The 22,127-nt window shown below is 35.9% G+C and overlaps 1 protein-coding gene across 1 annotated transcript in view; it reads right to left on the bottom strand.

Moving 5' to 3' along the window:
* Positions 1 to 22,127, bottom strand: part of LOC133518177 (uncharacterized) — a 103,312-nt gene that overhangs the window by 54,625 nt on the left and 26,560 nt on the right. The window contains exon 2 of the mRNA XM_061851806.1: positions 16,969 to 17,105. Within this exon, the coding sequence (XP_061707790.1) occupies positions 16,969 to 17,103 (135 nt within the window). The 5' untranslated portion in view covers positions 17,104 to 17,105. The remainder of the gene's footprint in view (positions 1 to 16,968; positions 17,106 to 22,127) is intronic.

The following is a 22,127-nucleotide window of genomic DNA, read 5'->3' as shown; positions in this document are numbered from 1 at the left end:
AATAGTTTTTCACATCCCTAATTTACGTTAATTTATATTGCTTACGTAACTGAATTGAAGGGGGGGAGGGGTCCCAGATAAGCGTGACGGTCCTGTTACATGAGGGGTGGGGGGGGGGGGGGTCAAAAAATTAGGAATTTTGCGTTACGTAATTTGTGGACGCCCCCTATGAAGGTATTTCAGTCCCTAGAATATAAGATAAATTTCGTAACGGTAATATGGAAACCTCACCAAAGTCCTCACGACACAGGCTTGATCTAGTGTGAGGGCTACTGTTAATTAGAGATGCCACGAATAGTGAATTGGCCGAATACCGAATATTCGGCAACGCTGTCGGCCGAAGCGCCGAATATTCGGCCGCCGAATGCTTGGTGGGTTTTTATTTGAAAACAGTTCGCCTAGATCGGAAGGCCGATCCTTACAAGTGGTGGTCAGCAAACGAAAAACAATACCCGAACCTTTCGAAATTTGCAAAAGTTTATCTTTCTTCGCCTGGAAGTAGCGTTTATAGTGAGAGGTTATTTTCTGAGGCTGGTAACGTTTACGATGAAAAGCGCAATCGTTTGCTACCAAAAAATGCTGAAAAGCTCGTTTTTATCCATCAAAACTTACCACTGATTAATTTTAAGTACTATAATGTTGTAATTTGGAAATAAATACATAATTTTGAGTAAAATAACGTGGTTTTTTTTACACGATTTGCTATTCGGTTTTCGGCCGAATAGTACGCACTATTCGGCCGAATACTGAATAGCAAAAAAGTGGCCGAATAGGCCGAATACCGAATAGTTGCCGAATATTCGTGGCATCTCTAAAGCTAACCGCAGTGTATATAAAATTTATAATTATCTTCTTTTGTCAACCCTGCCTCTAATCAACTCTACCTTGTTAATAAATAAATTTTGTATTGTATTGTATTTTTTGTAATTTCGTAGTGCGTGAATACGGGTTAGGATTTACAATTACAAATTAATTCTAGACAGACGAAATCGCGGGCACAAGTTCGTCTAGTTATAGAGCTGTGAAGAATTAGGCACCGCACGTACCGAGAGTAACGAACAATAAAATAAATGACAATCATCCTTCAGATATCGAATGGAAAAGCACGATTACAGTCGAGGTTTTTTCCTCGAGCACGAGACGACTAACCATCGGTGCATTACCAGTCGAAGGGGTCAATGCACGGGAAGATTATACTTTTTTACGTAATTTCACTAATAGTAGTTTTTTGCATTAATATTATTTAAACTTAATTTCAAAAAAAATTACCAAAAACGAACTTAAGGCATTCTATGCCGGTCAAGCTTAGGGCAAAGCAGAAAAGGTTGTATGGAAAACCTGTTTTCAAATGTAATAAAATACCAACACTACCGGAGCAACTGAAGACTCACAATTATTTAATATATGTACCATGAAATAACTTTATTTTATATTAAGTATGTTATTAGCAGTGGCGGATCTTTCAAAGAACTCGATTCCCATCGGCTTGTCTAATTACAGCCCATTAAGTAATACTACGATCGGTTCATGGAGAAAAGAAAAGCAAAATTAGCTCCGGGTTCTCTATGAATATTTGTGACGCGCCGCCACTGGTTATTAGTATATTGAATTAGTATTTTATTATATTATAGCATATATGTGATATAGGGTATCATTTAGGAAATAGTCGAGATAATATCAGGTACTTTTTTCACTCCCCCATATCGTGTAAATCTACCATACAAGCAATGAATATATTGTTGTTTTTCATTCAGAAAATAAACACTTTCTCAGGAGATAACGATTTTCCTACTAATCTTACGTAATGTTTATGTATTTATCGATCGACCCCAATTTGTGTAGAGCGACTGCACTGTAGTGTACTGAATGCAGCTATTTTTCTCGATACACTATCTGTTCCAAGAACGTGTTGCAACTGGGTTACCAGTGTTACCACTGTAGCCATTGTGCGGTTCTTTTGATCAAGGGAGCCGTTAACATGTATAATGTTTATATTTACCGATAACAGATAGCTTGCGCTTTGCTATTTAGCTATTGCGTGTCTAATGCGTAATTTGTAGTCAGTATTACCATTTATTAAAAGAATGGGAATGTTTATCGAATGAATAAGTAAGGTTCAATAAATGAGGATAATTATTTATTATTTTTATAGGTAAGTTATAATTATATACTGGCAATGCAACTATATATATGCCATAAGATGTGCCTTTATACACAGAAGTGATCGTTTGTCCCGGGGTGCGATTACAACGTCATTGACGTGGTAAATTTATTAAATTTAATTGAATTGAATTTACGAATATATTTTATATTGACTCATTTACACAAAATCCTAAAAATCGATGATAAGACGAGTAGTGTGGTGAGGTCACCTTTAGATCGGATGCTATAATAACTTCCGTCTGTTTCTATTTATGTAAACAGATGGTATTAAAATGATTTATGAACTAATTCGCACAATTTTACGTATGTATGACACATACCTACTGCCAAAGTGGAAAAAGTCATAACTCACTCATTTTCATATGGAAATGAGCTTCTTTAGGCATAAAGCAAAGCAGGTTAGATTTCTCATAAAACGTATATATTTAACAACTGAGCAAAGTTCTTGGCGCAATCATAGAAACGTGATCGGTTAGTCACTCTAACACGTGTATTTCTATGTTACAAATGTTACAATCTTGTGGTTCGTAGATTTCATGACATTGCTAGCAATCATAAAAATCTAGAACCAAACCAAAAGATAATATATCTACCTACCAGATCCAGCATTGTGAAGAACTTACTGTTTAGGCGCCTTTGTTCAAATCTCCTGTCAAAGAACTACTTGTCAGTAAGATCAGAACGATCAGTAGGTCAACCAATAAAGTTTATTTCTTTATTACAAGACTTTGTGCGATATGAATATAAATTTACACTTTTTAACTCCAGAAAAGAGGCCTTAGGTAGTAGTACTCATCTGATTAAATACTACCACCTTTTTTATGATATAGGACATACGAGCAGACGAGTCACCCGATGATAAGCGATTACCGTAGCCCATGGTACTTGTTTTAGGAAAAAATAATGTAGGTAGTGAGGATCGAGGTGTTAAGAGAGCTTATTTGGGACAACCGACTGGTCGCCGTCCATTGGGTCGGCCCAGATACCGCTGGAGCGACAGTGTACAGGCGGATCTGTGCCAACTCAAAGCCGATAACTGGCAGGAAGTGGCACAGGATCGGGACAGGTGGCGTTCTCTCGTTTTGGAGGCCAAGACCCTCTTTGAATCACTGCGCCACAATAGTTAGTTAGTTAGGTAGTGAACAAATCAGGACACAATTAACTTTTTGTGAACCTCGATTTGTTGCCAAATAACACACAGTATAATTCGCATTTTAGTCAACAACCATGACCAGGACACATGACGTCAAGCTACATGGTGCCTCGCCAATCGATTTACTCCAGGATCCGAAGGCCCTTGCCTTACTAACACATACGGATGCGTCATCCGCGCATCACTACGTGATGTCATGTCACTTGTGGTGTGCGCTTAGAAACAAAACGCAATAAGTGCATTGCACTTATAGTTGAGTACACAAACATCTTTACAAACTAACGTCCTAAAAATATATTTACTCGCTTCTAAGACTAACAATAAGTTCGTGCAAATATATTTTTGGAACGCTGCCTTGTAAATATGTTTGAGAACTTGACCTTACAACGGAACTGATCATTGGTAGACCTTTGGTGCAGTGACATACGATCTACAAAAAGTTAGTTACATACCTACTTAACTGTGATTCCTATCGTTTAACGTACCATGCAAAAAAATACGAGTTGACCTCTAACAGTGTATATTTTTCACGGATCTGAAGTTCACCCTTATGTACTCGTCTGAGGCGAATGCTCGTAGTTAATCGGAATAACTTTTTTTAGATCTTACATTTATCGTCTAGATGTATTCCGATTGCACGCATATGGACCTCAATAGCACTAGCATGCACGTCATGGCATGCGTGCATACAAATTGGATGCAGCCACCGTAATAATATCTAATCTTAGTAATTTTATTCGCAAGGATTTCAAGTCATGTAACGGTTTTTAGAAATAATTCAAATAATTGACCTAAAATCGAGTCACGCGCATGAAGTTCCGTGTTCAACTGTGGGCCTGGGACTAGATCTATCATAATATGATAGATCTAGAGATAGAGCATATTATGCTGCTTAGCTTTTTTTATTACTTAAGTACCTGCTTATTTATTTATCCGTATTATATGTAAAGTGATATAGCTGCTTAACGGTTTCTTTGAAAGTTTATTTACGAGATTATTTATGCAGATTTTAGCTGAAAATTACATTTAAAAACGCTGATAAATATGCATTATTTTTCCTACCGCTAAAAATGTAATCAGCAAGTTAGAATCAGACCACTTAGGCCAATTAATGGTGTTTGAGGCTGTAAGGAAAAATACCTTGCGAAAACAAATAACTTTTGTACCAGTAACCTCTGACCGCGTGGAACGAATGAAACAAAGTTTAATTCAGGCGCTACCCTTTCTGTCTTCCAACATGAGTCCTAATGATATGTATAATTCATTCTTTCACACTTTTATGGAAAATTATAATGCGATATTTACTACAAAATCGGTCATGGTTAGTGATGCATCAGTTTTTAGTGAGTGGGCTACTGCAGAGTTACATCAACGAAGACGTGCATTGTATGCCTTGTATGAGGAACGGCGGTTCAATACGAGTGATGAATTTAAGGAATATGTTAAACAATATTCGAAGAAGTTTAAAATAGATTGCCATATCGCTAAGCGTAATTATTTAAGTCAAACAATAAAAACTAGCTCTGATATAATTAAAACAACGTGGAAAGTAATTAATGTGGAGACTGGTAGATCAAAGCAAAGGATGAAAGATCTTAAACTAAAAATTGATGACAAAATCGTAGATTCCAGTTTAGATGTAGCAACAGAATTTGAAAAATTCTTCACCGAGGTACCAGCTTCCACAACTAAGAACTTAAATTCATCACCCTCGTCTGCCGTTACACTGTTAGAAGAGAATGTCCCAGAATGTACTAGAAACCTTAATTTTGAACATGTGAGTGCCTCAGATATATTAAAGGCGTTTAAATCAATTAATGTAAAAAAAACTAGTGACCTTTGGGGAGTCTCCGTTCATACTGTCAAATCCTTAATAGAAGTTGTAGCGCCTGACCTGGTAGTTATATTTAATAACAGTGTTGACTGCGGTGAGTTTCCTGATCTAATGAAACATAGTAAAGTCACTCCTTTATTTAAATCAGGTAGCACATCCGACCCCACTAACTTTAGACCGATATCAGTGTTACCAACATTCAGCAAAATTTTTGAAAAAATAGTTTTGAGTCAGTTATTGAAACATTTTAACATTAATAATCTAATGCCCAACAAACAATTTGGTTTTACACGGGGTCGCTCAACAACCGACGCTGGTGTTGAGCTAATTAAACAGATCTTCGATGCCTGGGAGGAGTCACAGGATGCTTTAGGTATCTTCTGTGACTTATCTAAGGCCTTCGATTGCGTCTGTCATGAAACATTGATCAGGAAACTGCACTATTATGGAGTAAGAGGCTCGGCACTGAATTTAATAAAGTCTTACTTACACGGTAGAATACAAAGGGTTGATGTGGGTGGACAGCGATCACCGGGGTCATTGGTCTCTATGGGTGTACCGCAGGGATCAATATTGGGGCCGTTCCTGTTCCTTATCTACATTAATGACCTGCCTTACCTTGTAAAGACCCTCCATGACATAGTATTGTTTGCAGACGATACCTCACTTATTTTCAAAGTCAAACGACAGCAACAACCTTCAGCGATGTAAACAATGCTATTTCTAAAGTAGTAAATTGGTTTAATGTTAATAATTTATTGTTAAATGAGAAAAAGACTAAGTGCATTAAGTTTGTTACAAGTCACATAAGGAATGAGCAAACAGGTGTCATTGTCAAGGATGAGGAATTGGAACTAGTAGATAGCACAGTTTTTCTTGGTATAACTTTAGATTCTAAACTACAATGGGGTCCCCATATTGCTAATCTCTCGAATAGACTGAGTTCTGCAGCTTTTGCAGTGAGCAAGATCCGTCAGTTAACAGACGTGAAAACAGCTCGATTAGTTTACTTTAGTTACTTTCATAGCATTATGTCATATGGTATTTTACTATGGGGTAGTGCTTCAGAGATAAATACCATTTTTGTTCTGCAGAAGAGGGCTATTCGTGCAATATATAAAATGTACCATAGAGACACACTTAGAGATAAGTTTAAGGACATTAACATAATGACAGTGCACTGTCAATATATTTATGAGAATATTCTGTATGTACATAAAAACATTGCCAGTTTTAAGAAAAACTGTGAAATACATAATATTAATACTAGAAATAAGCATAAGCTCGCAGTGCCCTTCACTAGGCTCCATAAAATTAAGAAATCATTCATGGGTAATTGTGTAAGATTTTACAATAAACTTCCTAATATTATAACTGAATTGTCTGTTAGTAAATTTAAAAATTATGTAAAACGTAAGCTTATCTCTAAAGCCTATTATAGCACACAAGACTACATGAATGATGAAACACCGTGGGATTAAGTGTGATTGTAAAGAATGAATTATTTATTGTTATGTTATTAATGATGAAATTGATAATTCAATGTATATATATACCGTATTTTTTGACATTTAGATTTTATTCTAGAAAGGTTCTAGACTAGTATTTTTATACAATTTTGATGTTTGACGATCTTGTTGTGAAATTCTTATTATTAAGTTTACCATATCTATAATAGTTCAATGTTTTTTTTAGAACAATAATAACTGCATCAATAAATTGCTCTGATATTTAGATTAAGATGATATTTGTAAAATTTGACGATTTAAAAGTGCTTGTTGCTAGGCCTATTTGAATAAAGAATATTTTGACTTTTGACTTTTGACTTTTGACAGCGTAAAATGCACGCGAACCCGTTTATATGTATAGGAATATCAACATTATCAACGGAATAGTTAGACGAGCTGCAAAAAAGTCAAGTAATCATCCTATTACTCGTATCGAGAGCCGCAAGCAGCTTTCTGAAAGCACAGCAGCGGCTCTTGAAGCCTGCCAAAAAACCAACAATTAAATTTAATAAACCACTATTTAAAACAAGATCTTTGAATTGTTATTGATTATAATACTATTGACATAGATAGAAGCCACATCTCTGAACAATTCAATTTATGTTACATACTTTCGAAATCTAAGTAACTAGAGTTAGACCAAGATAAGTCTGCAACGAGATAGCACACGCAGTGCAAGTGTTATTTTAAATGCCAAACCTCTATGTAATTATGACGTGTAAATAACACTTGCCCTGCGTGTGGTGTCAAAATCGTTGCAGACTTATCTTGATCTAACTCTTTATTCTTGATTATCTCGCTAAGTAGTAAAAAACAAAGCGATAATGAATGAAAATCATTTTGACATTTGAAACGTTCCGTAGAAAGTGCTTTCCAACTGGCGTTAATAAAGTTGTATAACGGTTATGTAAAGACAAATATCGGATTGCCCAGATCATTACATTTCGTTATCTTCGGTCGGGCTTGACACAGTTAACGAATACAAGCAGTACAGTGTCTTTCGATTTTATCAAAAACTTATTTAGAAAGCAGTGTTAGTGTAACTGGGGGTTTAGCCAAGATGATAATCGTACATCGACAAACTCTAAACGAAAATAAAAAAAATATCGGGATAATAGATGCTGCGAAAATTCACGTTAATATATTACCATTCGATTGGCATTTTATATGAAAGACCCCATGTTATTCCAATTATTTTATGATCATATATATATATGTTTCTTAACTTGTTGTCAATTATAGGAACAAGAAGCACTTGCAGCATTCAAATTTTCACGATCGAATTAGCGGAGAACGTTTTAAATTCCACACGCTCCCATGCTTTGCGCTTATTATGGGACCTTTGTGTCTATCTGGAATTAATATCATTGTTAAAACTATAAAAAAGATTTACCTACTATTAATTCCGTATAAAACACCGATATAGAAAAATCGTTCTTGCAAAAAATTCAAAAAGACGACTGAAAATTCGGTCAAGATTCTTAACATACACAGGCGAGAGGTTAATCTACTGCTTGTGCGTTACACTGTGCAATGCGCACGAGCATCCTCTATGATGACACCGTGCGCGAGCGAGTGGCTCATTCGATACGGTAGCTTTTGTTTTGCTCGTTGTACCCACACACAGCGTGGGTGGTGCGGTGCCGTTACAATTGTTTGTTATAAAGGTAATTTGTAGTTTCCCGCTCGGCAGGGAGTATAATAGGAGCGCAATTTACATAGCAGAGCGATTGAAACTGGACCAAAGCTCACGTAAATTATGTAACATACACCCTGTTAGGTTATAGGTAGTTGGGTAAGTGTTTTTAGTCTTGAATAAACGATTATAATTACTGAAATTTAACATTTTTTGAGTGTCCCACCATTGCTCATAGGCCTCTCCCTTATTATCCCACAGCTTACTCTTGATTTTGTACTTTTTTCGGCCAGTTGTTAAAGGCGACAGTCGTTTCGCCATTTTCGCCTAGCTCTACCCGCCCATGCTTCTCTACCGGCATCCACTTACCCCCTTATTCATAAACTTGTACTAAAGTTACGATGCCGCTAATAATCGTTTGTCCATTTCCATCATACCAATACGTCGGAAAGGGACAAACGATTATTAGCGGCATCGTAACTTTAGTACACGTTTATGAATAAGGGGATTAGTGGCTATCTTAAACTACACCTGATGCATACGATGGACGTGGCCAGAGAGGTGGGTGGGATGGAGTAAATGGTGACTAGTCCATGTAATAAAAGAACAAGAAATTGTACTTGAGTCACTTGCTGTAAGCCTTTTGATTGTTTTCTTATTGGCTTATTCTAACCGACAATCAGAATAAGTATTAGGTATGTTTAAAAATAATCCGCCGGTCAGAAGGCATTTAATGACATATCTGAAAGAATTTTCCTTCCGCAACATAGGTACCCTATCATATCAGGAACCACGCCAACTTCCTCCGTCTTTCTCCATTATTTCCATATGCAGATTAGCTCCATGTTGACAAGCAGAGAAAGGTCACTCGACAATGGCCGGCGCTTGTTTAGCAACACCGGAAGCAGTAATGGCTTAATTGCGTGATCAATGGGCGCGCAGGAAGGACTCACTTCCGGTCGGCTTTCTATGTGAGCTCGGTGAAAAGTTGAAAACTCTAGGGCATATTACACGTCATACACGAATGCTCGAAGTGATTCCAGCTAAAACAGAAATGTGTATGCAGGTATATTAGTGGTACAATTTGGCCACGCTAGATTAAGAGTTACCTATTCTTAAAGTTGTTTTTATAAAAAGCATAACTAACTAACTAACTAACTGCTTTGGCTCAGCGATCCAAAAAGAATCTTGGCCTCCGAAACGAGAGAACGCCACCTGTCCCGATCCAGCGCGGTTTCCTGCCATGAATCGGCATTCAGCCGATGCAGGTCCGCATCCACGACATCACACCAGCGGTACCTGGGGCGCCCGATCGGTCGACGGCCGGTTGGTAAACAATTTTTTTTTTTAAGTATAGGTACTAACTTTTTAGCTTTAACGGTTTAAATAAATAAGTATTTTGGTTTATTAAATTAACTCACAGTCAAGGTCTATGACATGTTCGAAGGATTAGACAGTACACAGGAATTTATTACATCTTTTGCAAAAATCTAAGCAACCATTTTTTTCCGGATATCCGTTGGGACATGCCTAAAACACTACACATGCACTTGGCCTTACAAAAAATTTACTTATGCACAAAAACGCTCTAAATTTGTATATTTGTCTGGCACAGATGCATTTCGCGCCAAACAATGGGCGATGTAGAAAAATAAACCGAACAATGCCGCAGGATGCACATGTTGCCGTGTGAACCGGCGCGCGCGGCGGTCTCAACACTAGTGTCGCGGTGCGGAAATATTACCGGGAATATTGGGAATATTGGGAAAATTATATAGTACAAAAATGACGAAATATTTAACTGTACCATAGGCTTATTCAAAAACGTAGAGAAAATTTTAGTTGATACAATGTTTTTCTCGAGCTACGCGACGTGTTTATCTACAAATTTAGACAAAAATTGGAAACTATAGGTCTAGAATTAATAATAGAATAGAATAAAAAAATTTAACATTTTCATTCAGAACGTTAACCCTTTTAGTTTCGTTATATACGTTTGTTCGCTCGTATATCCGTTTGCTGGTCCATCCGTATATTCCAGGCAGCATTTTGTGGTTTGACTTAAAAGTTTTTTAGACAAATGACTAAAAATAACAACGTTAATGTATGGGCTTTACACATGCGTGTACAGTTTTTTTAAGTTAATTTTTAATTGTTTTATTGACATTTTTAAGCAAAATATCAGTGTGTATTTTTATCTGTGCTACGATCACTATTTTAATATATTCATAATGAATAGTAGGTACATTAGTATCACTAGTATTCACAATTTTTAAAAACATTATTTTTTTAATTTTAAGAATTTATTAGGAATAAAAATAACGAATATAATCTTATTTTTGTAAATTTGTGGTATTTTGTTATACTATCGTATATACCTAAATGCTTAATGTGCGCATTTTAAATCGGGAAAATTTTGCATTGAGAAAAACTTACACCTATTCCAAAATATTCCCTCGAACCAAATAAAAACGTCACATCACTAGACCTTACTAACTCACTCGCGAAACTAAACCTTACTCCACCGACTTAAGTATCATATCGTCATATGTACATCTCAAACATTTTAATGCTTCTAAATGTTACTAAAATGGCATTTAGAGCATCGGTTAAGGGTCTCGGAATGGGAGATGTGGGTTTATGTGAAACAAATGAAGCGCACAGTTTGGTGATTGTATGGTTAGCGCAAGTAGTACTTTTGGGAGCTCTTTCTTTAGTAACTACATATAGGTAACAAAATACATCTAAAAGTATGTGGGTAGCTCTTTTGCGAAAATAAGATAAAGATAAAATAATGCTTTAACTGTAAAAATGTCAGAATGCCAATCCTACTCTTAAAACCACAACTACTTATTGGGATACATTATGTATGTTTAAAGGTATCATCAATTATCAATCAAAATCAGTAATTAACGGGTATGTGGGTTGTGGGTACGTATATTATGTATAGCTTAATCTCTATATTTACAATAATGAGAAAGTCTCGACACAATTATTAAAATTATTATCTCACATTCTTCTCTTTCCCGGAAAACATATCTGGAACCCACATTAACAAGCAAAAACATACAATTTAACCCCCTCATTCCAATAGCTTGACAACACAAACCAGTAACAGACTCAAAAGAACTAGTATACAAGAGATAACGCAGTGTTACAACGAATCTAGGGCTAAAGATACATTGGTTATACGAAGAACTATATTCACTTGCCCACGCGCAGCTTTAAGAATGAACGGCCTCGATAATTCACATGATTGTCGATACCACGATCGCGTGGTGTGCTAATCATCTAAGAAACCATGGGAAAGGCATATCGGGGGCGTGGGTGCCATTGTCGGCTGTAAAAAGTGACATCTAGCGCCAGGAAAATGAACTCGCGTGTCATGAAGCGAATATTTTATCTGTATATTTATTTTAAAATTATATGGTTTATTTTCTATTCATTAACATGGGAAATAAGAATATTTCATTGCTTATTGGATAGAGAGATTGTCGAAAGAAAGGGCCAAACATAAAAATAGAGATATTATGAGTGATTGCAAGCGGTTTTAGAATAATTGATATGAAATTAGAATCTGATTTTATTACATAATACACAGCTTAAACTCCAGATAACGTCACTCGATATAACAATTTACTCCTTAAAACTAAAACGTCTACAATTTTAGGTAATAGGAATTTCTCCCCAGTTAATGACAACTCTCAATAACGTCAAATAAAATCCTTGACCGTACCTAGTGATTGAGTAGACACATTGTATGTCATGTTTTGAATGCAGTCATGCAACAGTGCATGCGGCGCGATGATGCGATGAGGATGATTAGTCATAATCGCTGTTTGTGGGCAATTGGTGGTTTTCAGTGTCATTTTGATAACACTTTTAATATCAATAATTAGATACAGGAATGATGAGGATAAAGTATTGCTTTGCGTGATTTCATTGTGCTACACGTTCCTTAGTACAATTCTAGAAAATGAAACGATTTAAAAACCATTATAGAATTTTAATCAGGTACCTTAAGTTTTTCTGTAGTCCAATACCCATATTATATTAAACTTTAAAAGTTGAATATTATTTTCCACTGTCGGTGAAGTGTAATGTATATGTATGTAGTACAAGGTTCTAAAATTATACATATAACAAAATTTAGATGCCAATCGATTACTGGCTTCCGAATATAGTACCCGTGCGTCATCCCATGCATAATATCGCCGTGCTACTTAGCATAAACCTAAACAATAGGCAGAATATTCGCTAAATCCTGTACTAAAAATAACTTGTGAATAACAAAAACACCAAATTAGTAAATTAGGCAACAGTGATGACAATGGTTAGCACAGATTGCACATGTGTAAGTTATATATTGCTGTGAGATGTCGACAAAAAGGTCAGACGCCTGAAGCGACGCCATGTGCGCGTACTACGACAACCTTAAACATAATACACAATACGTTTGAATCATCTAAGCACAAGCAAACTTCAACCTTAAATCCATTCGTTCACATCACATCATTAGTTTTATGGGCTTAAGTTTGTAAAATTATGGTCAATGTTTTCTTAGGTATGATTAAAATATTTACTATGCAATTTTAACTCAAGAAAACACTACATTTTTTAAGAAAGCATTATTTTATATTCTATAGGAGAAAAAAAAACATCTCCTATGACTAAAATTGACTGATTGCGCGATTTCGAAATGTGTGGTGTAAATATTCCCTTATAAATATAAAACTAAAACATTAATATTTTATTTCCAAATTGAGCTTTTACTCGTTTTACTAGTCGTTTATTAGTCTTATTTATTCTTGTGCTTCTATCTAATATATAAAAGGGAAATAAATATTTATGAGACATAACGTCATGCACGCGATCAGCCGACGACTTTAGTAATTAGTTATACAGAGCCTAACTTAAACCAACAGGGAAAGTAAACTAGCACACAACACAACACCCACTGTGGTTATATTTGAAAAACAAATGCCCCGAGTACACTTGCTCGGACCATCTGTCCAAATCCCCTCGTTTTGTAATGCTCCCACGCTTGCACATGTATTTAAAAAAGGCATTTTCCATACAATTTCCTTTGTGACTTACGACATTTTTCATGCGACGTTTTGTAGATACTTTTCTAAAGAGAATGGTAGCAACTGTGTACGAGTTTCATAGGCACCTAGGACTTTGTTTCTTTAAGAGGGCGCTCAAAACCATACCGAGCTGAACAATCGAGAAATCTTCCCTATCTCACTCGGTCATCACTCATTTAAAACAATAAAGCATCTAATGAACAAACATTTAATTATGGACTTAATACACACTGAATTTCGGTTGAAATTGCAATTTAATTGTTTATACACTTATGCTCTTTAAATTAATTATTAAGATAATGCAAAATGTCAGTGTCGCTTAATAAGTGAGTTTTAATTTAGTGGTGCAATGTAAAAACTTGTTGTGAAAGACAAATTCCGATAAGTTCCATGAGTAGGTACCTAGCCATGAATTAATAGTTACTATTCAAATATTAGTTTTACATATATCCTATAAAAAAATAAGGCTTTACATATATTTGACGTTCATAAGCAAAGTCAAATGTGCCTATGTGAAATATAAACTATCTTTATCGTTAATGTCTGATCATCTGGACGAGATGAATACTACTTATTGCTAGAAGGCAGTCAAGATGACGGATAAACTCAACGGAAGTTTCCATTATGCGAGTTCAGATGAAGACAAAAGGTAGTTTCTGTAGCTGTACCAGTCTATTAGCAAAATTAGATAAGTGGCAACGAAACTGGTGATGGCACTCGTCAAGATGTCTATAGGAGTTTTAACTGCTGCTTGTTTGCCGGTCGTATTTAGAAGGACTTTAGAAAGAGACTAGATGTAAAATCTAAAATATATTTATAGCGAATTTTTTTTCTTAAATAAATGACCTACTTAATCATCAAACGAATAATAAAATAATCAACACCAAGATCCATTTAGACTACGCAATAGCGCGACCATAGGGAACCATATAACTACTTGCCCATGAATATCCTTCTTGATTGTTATAGAACTCTTTAATAATCCCAAAATTTCCGAATACAATAGGATGTCAGTTGAAGTTTGAAGATAGGTACCCAGACATTAAATTAGAGGGCGGGCGACGACAGACCAAGCCATACAATCATTTCAACACAAGCCAAGACTAAACCGAGGTATTTCTCCATAACTCCCCAATTGTTCTCATTCTTTGTGAATTATTGCCCACACAATAGAATATAACTATTGTGGAGTTTCATGCAAATTCACACAATGCAGTCTTCCCAGGATTTCTTAATATGTGTTTATATTAATTTAGAAAACTAATTAGTGATTAACCGCACGCAATGCTCTGAGATAATGTTCGTGCCACATTGATTGAAAAACATCATTTTAAAGCACAAAATAGGTACTGCTATAAGTACAATAATAAATTAAGCAAAATATAAATTTAATTTACGAAATGATCAATGTACAATCATGAATTCACACTTTGAAAATTTTTTACCTTGAAGAGTGGCGTTTTTTGATAAGAATCGTAGTTATGTTGTTCTCCTTATGTAGTTTAAATGTTATTTTTAGTTACATCTAACAACAAGAGGCGATTCTCGCTGAAAAAAGGCAATGTTTACATTTCGTGAAGTCTTTTCTTTTCTTTCTCTTCTTTCTTCCCTTTCTACAGTGTTCTGACAACACTGCCAGATATTGACTTACAGATTGAAAATATGTTTACACTTTTGAACCTAATTACAAAGAAATAAGGTGAAAAATTGTAAACATATTTTTGACGTCGACTATACAACTACGATTTAAATCGCCGGTGGTTGATCATAATATTCATAATTATCATAATCCTGCGGGCGGAAATACTAGTGTGTGGCAAGCCTTAAATAAGTAAATCATACATAGGTAAAGAGATCCGATTGCACATTATGTACATTCTGGTTTGAAATAATTTGTTTGACAAGAAATGTCTATGTGACTTACTTGCCGTTCTAGTGAAAAGAGATAGAGACAATAACAAACGTTGCCAGCTCGTCCTAAGGCATTGTGTTACTGGTGAACCAAAAATAATTTATTTAATTTGTATGAAAAGTTAAAAAAGTTAAAAATCTAATTTCGACCTATGTTTATATAATGTTTTTTAATTATTACGACCTCAGCTATATGCTGGTAAAGTTATATGGGTTCCTCGCGAGCACCCTGTATATACATTGGCATATATATTTTTTAATCAAATTTCTATAAAGAAAAGTAGCTACTGTATGTAATGGCATGATTTCTATAGTAATCTAAATTGTTTTTTTTTTCTTATTTAATCCATGTTAATTATAAGATGTAATGTTTTGAAAAGATGTGTCCCGCCGAGTTTCTTGCTGGTCCATATTGGGAAACCCTCCTCCAATTGAGGGTGGATTTAAATCTTCTTGCCTCAGAGGTGTAAGGTTAGAGCCGGTGTAGCTTTATTTGACGTTCATAAGCGCATTGTAAATTGTAATATGCGTACGTGAATCATAAACTATCTTTATCTTTAATAGAAAATAACGTAGTAAATGTAAATAACTATTTTTGACAATATAAATTGCGTTAAGAAGATGCCATCAAATGAATGGAATCTACAAATTCATCGCTATTAATAATAAAATAAAATATACTATTAGTGAGCTATATGCCACAAATCGAGACCAAAAAAGAAGGAAACTAATATTTACTGAGAACATGTTCAATTTAAACAAACACCGATAACGCACTATCAAAAATATTGGCCTTAAAAGTCAATAATGCTTCCTGCATCAAAGTTTACTCGTGGTCAAGGCCTTGTGGGGTAACTTGCTTGTTACATGAAATGAAAGTAATAATAACGATGACATTTCCTCCTACATACGTAAACAATTATAGAATAATTTGAGCAAACGTAATGCTAACTGATGAAGGAAATGAGGGATTTTCTTTTACATAATTAGCTGGAGTCAGAGGTCTTGCATTATTTCCGAGTAATGTTTAGCTTTCTAATGATGCTGATGGAAGATAGGAGCTTATTGTCGTCGTAGTCAATTACTTGACGTTTTTCTTTAATCTTTAAATTGCGTCATGATATAATAGGTACTGATATAGGTGGCTGACATAGAAACTAATGAAAGTATTACGCAAAAGTACCTTTTCGAAAACTAAGACAGTTTAAGTACATTCGTTGCAAAGTTTTGCACATGCCCAGGTTTCCTTTCCTGTAGCAAACGTATTGATCGTTAAAATCTAAAATTTTAAATAAAGAATGAATTGAAATCGGTATCATAACGGAAATTGTAGTAACAATATTTTAACATACCTAAATTTAGCTACGAATGTCCGAATTCTTTATCTTTTAAAGGATTGGAATGGAAAGATTCAGCTCAGCAGCCATCATTTTCTCGTTCTTTGGTATCTAGATTAACATTTTGGAATACATGATTGGTTTTTGTTTCAGTCCATCGCGAGCTTAACAAATTGAATAACAATTTTAAGTTCTCTCATGACTTGGTTTATCCTGAGCTGACGTCTACTTCCCACTGCTGGATTCCTTTCACAAATGAGATGATAACCCTCATCTATGGCCCAACGCGGATTAAAGACCTCACCAATCCTGAGCACTGAGTAAGAAATTGTAGCTTACCGTTCTCTGCGAGAGGTCTCCGACGGAGTCGTGCCTGTGGTCCAGTGAGCCGAGACTGCAGCAAGAGGCCGAGGAGGCGAGGCTGACGGAGTCCGCGCGTGCGCGGTGCGGAGACACCGCCACGTGCTTCAGCATGTCTGTAAGAAAAAATGGTTTTAGCACTGGGAGGAAATGGACATATACCTGAGCTAGGAATTAGGGATGCTAGTAGGCGCCGTAAAATTACTCTCAATATAAGAAAACTATTGGTAAATGAAATTCTATCATTGATTGAGTTAGCAGATGTGTTTGAATATGTTCAAGCCCATTTATTTTCTACTTTATAAATAAAATCTCAATCGTACACTCTGAATTAGGCTACGCATTGGCTTAGAAATAATCAAGTTATTTAAATATCTAGGCTGCGTAGATACTTACTGGATTATGTCAAGTACTTGATATAACCAAGTTTGATTCGTAAAGAATGCGCTTTCCCAGAAACTGGAGGTAGCTGAACATAAGGAAAGCGTACCAGACTTAAAGCACTTAGTAACTGCATAACAGGATATAGCGACGCTGCCGTAGGCATCGACCATATCGCATCAAACCTACAGCAATTTCACTTGTAGACTGATTTTGCTATCCCCGATTCCTTTCTTTATTAGCTTACGTTATTACTTTGCACCATTTATATTTAATTAAAATTATTTCTGCTTAACTCAATTATTAATTTATTACCTGTTAGAGAATGGCATGACGCATCAAGTCCACCTTTAACGCAGTGGCTTACGTGAGCGAATAACTCGCGATGCGACGCGGCGCGGCGCGGCGCGGCGGCCCAACGGCATTCGCGTTCACAACGAGATCGCCCACGTAGGACACTTCCATAGGTATCAAAGGATTGAATTCACCCGCGCCGCGCCGATTCGCGTTCGCGAGTTATTCGCTCACGTAAGCCGACACCTTAGACATTTTCGTAACATTGTATAATAAAATTCTTATAAATAAATTATTATTATTTTCTGTCGGTCATTTTTGGTCTGTCCTTGAAATTCTGTACTTTTTGAAGTTCAAAGGAGCCTACAAAAGCATCAGCAAAAGCTCAAGTAAGAGATAGCTATTTTGGGGATGCTTTAAATACTTCAATAATGATGGTTCGTATTTCATATTTATTTATTGTAACCATGGTATTATAGATATCCTTAACTTTAGAACTGCTTAGAACTGTTTCAAATCGATTATAACTGTGATAGAATAAATTACAAATGCACAGAATACTATTCGACGAAGTGAACTATCTTACGGCTACCATGTTTGCGGTGCGACTACCTTGAACTACTCTCACCGATCACCCACATCATTACATTACGCGATCGAAAGCGATTGCGATGTAGAACCAAAATGGCATAAGAACTAATATTTACATGTATTTTACTTCTTTTTGGGTTTAAGCGGGTTGTTAACTTGTTACTGCACTTATTTGGCAAAGATTAGCGGATTTGTGGTTTTAGATTCGTTTCAAAATTGTATCTAATTTGAAGGCAATGTATTTTAAATAGAGGTATTTGATTCAGTAAGGTCGACACGGGGTATCCTATTTCGCCACGTTTTTAAAGCGTAAAGCATACAATTCCTAAATCGTCACCTTCCAAACTAGTCCACATTAGTATTTTGACTACAGTCCCAGATCGTCTACATTCCTATTTTGCCTACAATGCCAACATCGTCATCGTCAAAATTATTGTACCATCCATATCCTGCCTGACTGCCTTTTATAAATAAGACAACATCGGCACTTTTCATTTACTTTTGCATTGCTCTTCTCCAACTGAAAAGTTTTATTGGCCTGTTATTTTGACCTCCAACAATGCCATCACTGTGGACCATATAGGAATGTGGACGAGTTAGCACTGTGGACCGTAAAGACGTGGACAAGATAGGGGAGTGACGTTATAGAAAATAATGACTTGTTAAGAAGGTGACGAAATAGGATTGTGGACGAAGCACCGAAGCAGGTCAGAGTTATGCTTTCGATGTTTGATTAATTTTCTTCTTTTGTTATTCTGAATGCTTCCTTGCCTTTGCTTAATAAAAAACTAAAATGTGTAGCTGTTTGAACAAGTAAATACACAGGTGTCGCCTAGTTTCGACAATCGTGGTAAATTGCTAACGACTGTTTGTTACTTGTCGACCCAGAAATGTACAGCAAATTGGCTATCCGTAGTGACAATTGACAAATTAGTGTAGAATGAGGTCGCAAAAATATATGTGATTCTTTTGAAAAAGTAGGCAAGCATGACTACTTTATTTAAATGAATGCCATGAAATTCCCAGATATCTCAATTTGTTTTAATTAACTCTATATTACAACTAAAAACCGTGGGTGTGCCCTGTTTTTCTGTCTTAACAAATCTTATAACATACATCAATTCTCAGAACTTCACCTTGGCTCTATTTTAATTGTCATAAAAATTACGATAGCTATAATAAAGCGTTTTCTACCCTGCCTCGGATTTCGATGGAATGATCTGTTCTGGTGAAAATTCGCACATGTTCGGGATCGAATGACCTTGCATCCGGCGCCGGCGCAGTCATGGTCTAAACTAAATATGGGCGACAGTATCTTAACTTTACGCTAGGATTATAGCGAAATCAAAATACTCGTAAGATATCCGACGAGGCTATTTAAACGAATAAGGGTGAGCCACTTGCGAAATCTTCGATGAAAATTTTATCGCTTGATAGAACAGAATATGCACACCAAAATCATACTTAACAAATAATAAATAATACTTTTCTAATTGATTTTACTATCACAGTATGACAGTAAACATGCCACTCGAGTGAATCGAGATACATCTAGGAACGTCAATTTATAAACCTGTCGAAAAGTCAGTTACTATGGTTAGGTTAGGTTTTAGGTTCTATGTATTAGAGCAAGAAGCAATAGTTATTTGTTTTACAAGGGGGCAAAGTTTTTGTTTAACCGCTCGTGCTAATATTGATACCCGAGCAAGTAAAAGATTCCAAAATTGAACCACGAGCGTAGCGAGTGGTTCGAGAAATGGAATCTTGAGCATTGAGAGGGTTTCAAGGCACGAGGGTTAAACAAACTTTGCCTCCGAGTGAAACACAAAATTTTTCGCCCCACCAACGCGAGGAAACTATTAACTATAAAATACCAAAATATTCAAATTTAATCAAATTCAATTGAATGTAATAAAAAAATTATCATTCAAAATCATCATTTAAAAGTCAATTCTACTAGCTAACATAAGGAAACAACTCAAAATTTGTATCTGATTACTTTGCCCACATGTAGATAAAATGCAACTTTTTCATTCGTTTTTGAACAATCAAGAGGGCCTTTACCAGTTGGTGTGTAACTATTTTACAATAATACTCGTACCACCAGACTGCATCACAAAATAGCCGAGTCGAAATTGGACTTTCCAAGTAAAAAACTAACACAGTGTTTGATCGTGATTCTGACCTAAACGAAAGGAAATAGGTAGTTGCCTGTGACAATAGAACAGTCATTACTTCTTTGTTCCGTTCATTGCAAGGTATTTGGTTGGAATATGGAGGTACTCCAATCTAGGTATGTCTGTGTTTGCTGTTCGAGTTTATATCGGGACAATAGAAGTATGCCAGTTGTTACAAGGTAAATAGTGATAAACGCGAATTTTAGGTAATAATAACTAGCCTATAATTATAGAAATACATGTGATATGTGTCACGTACCTAATGCATTTATAGATAAATACTCGTATATGAGTAATAGTTTATTACAATAAAACAAAGAGTTAAAATTGTATTACCGTACATAGTTATAGTTAACTATACCTAGAATTTATTCATTATTTCTGTAAAAGGGTTCGTGTGAAGTAGAATCGAGATATTTAAAGATAACATTGGCACTCAAAGTATTAATATCGAAAATATTTGCCTTGAATATAAAGTTATGATCAATTGTGTGGTAAAAGAAAAGAGTAAGTGAAAAGGTTTTGCATCTTTTCCCTTACTCTTTTGGTTACAAATAAGTTCGAAGGTCGTAGTAAAAAAATTATAAAAAAATACTACTATTATTACTCGCTGATTGGACGTTTCGCAGATAATCGAATATTTTACCCAATGCACATATAAAAGGATCGATTTTCAATCTATCTAGGTACTTTGATTTTGACAACAACCCAATAACCCTCTTTTGGTGGCTGGCAATCCAAAACAGGGCTTAAATCGCAGGCATTTTTCTCTGTCACTCTAACTACGTCTTATCTACTACTATCTACGTAAAAGAGAAAGATCCCCGCAATATGCGAATTTCGGGTTTCGCCCCCTGGTGACTAGAGTTATTAAAGTTAATGCTATGAAATGAAAATTGAATATCACTAGATCATTTACCTTTACGTACACACTTTTTTTCGCAAACACAAAAAAAATGGCGGCATATTTTTCTTGATATATTCTTCTTAATTATAGCTTATACCCTTAAAACAAAGATTCAGAGCTTTAATAAAACAAGTGTTACCATGTGACACTTTGTTACAATCCACTTCGTGCATACTCTGCCGCATAACACAAGGGATGGACGCCCTTCTAAGAACAGGGTACCTGCACCCCGCGGGACGCTATTCATCTCTAATTAATGCTAAACATCTTGACGCTTTACGGCAATTTTGTGGCGTCACGTATGAACAGAAGCAGACTTAACAGAGCATTTATAGACCTTAAGTCGTTGTAAGAAGGCTTACGAATGGTCAGTTAACTGTGTGACGATGGTATGTCACGCTTCTGTCTATTGTGAGATTTGGTTCGCTAATAATGAGTTTAGAACTGAATAATGGTATTCTGTTAACTCTGTTTGTCAAAAAGTCGTCGATGGTATTGTTTTCTTGCACGTATGTAAAATGAAGCCATGTGTATTATGTGTAATCGTCGCAGTAAAACTTGCTTCCAAAACAGCAGCTTAAAATCAGGGCCGGATTTAGGGGAGGGCAACCGGGGCTACTGCCCCGGGCCTCCACAAAAGAGGGGCCCCCCACAATAGAGAATTCGGTAAATTTACTATTTTATTTGGAAAAAATTTGGGGCCAGGGGGCCTCCACTCCTTTATTGCCCGAGGCCTCCAGACTTCTAAATCCGGCATTGCTTAAAATGCAATCGGGATAAACTATGTA

Source organism: Cydia pomonella, chromosome 5 (assembly GCF_033807575.1).
Source record: "Cydia pomonella isolate Wapato2018A chromosome 5, ilCydPomo1, whole genome shotgun sequence".
Classification (NCBI taxonomy): Eukaryota; Metazoa; Arthropoda; class Insecta; order Lepidoptera; family Tortricidae; genus Cydia; species Cydia pomonella.
Note: the sequence above shows the minus strand (reverse complement) of the source record. Positions and strands in the feature narration are given on the sequence as shown.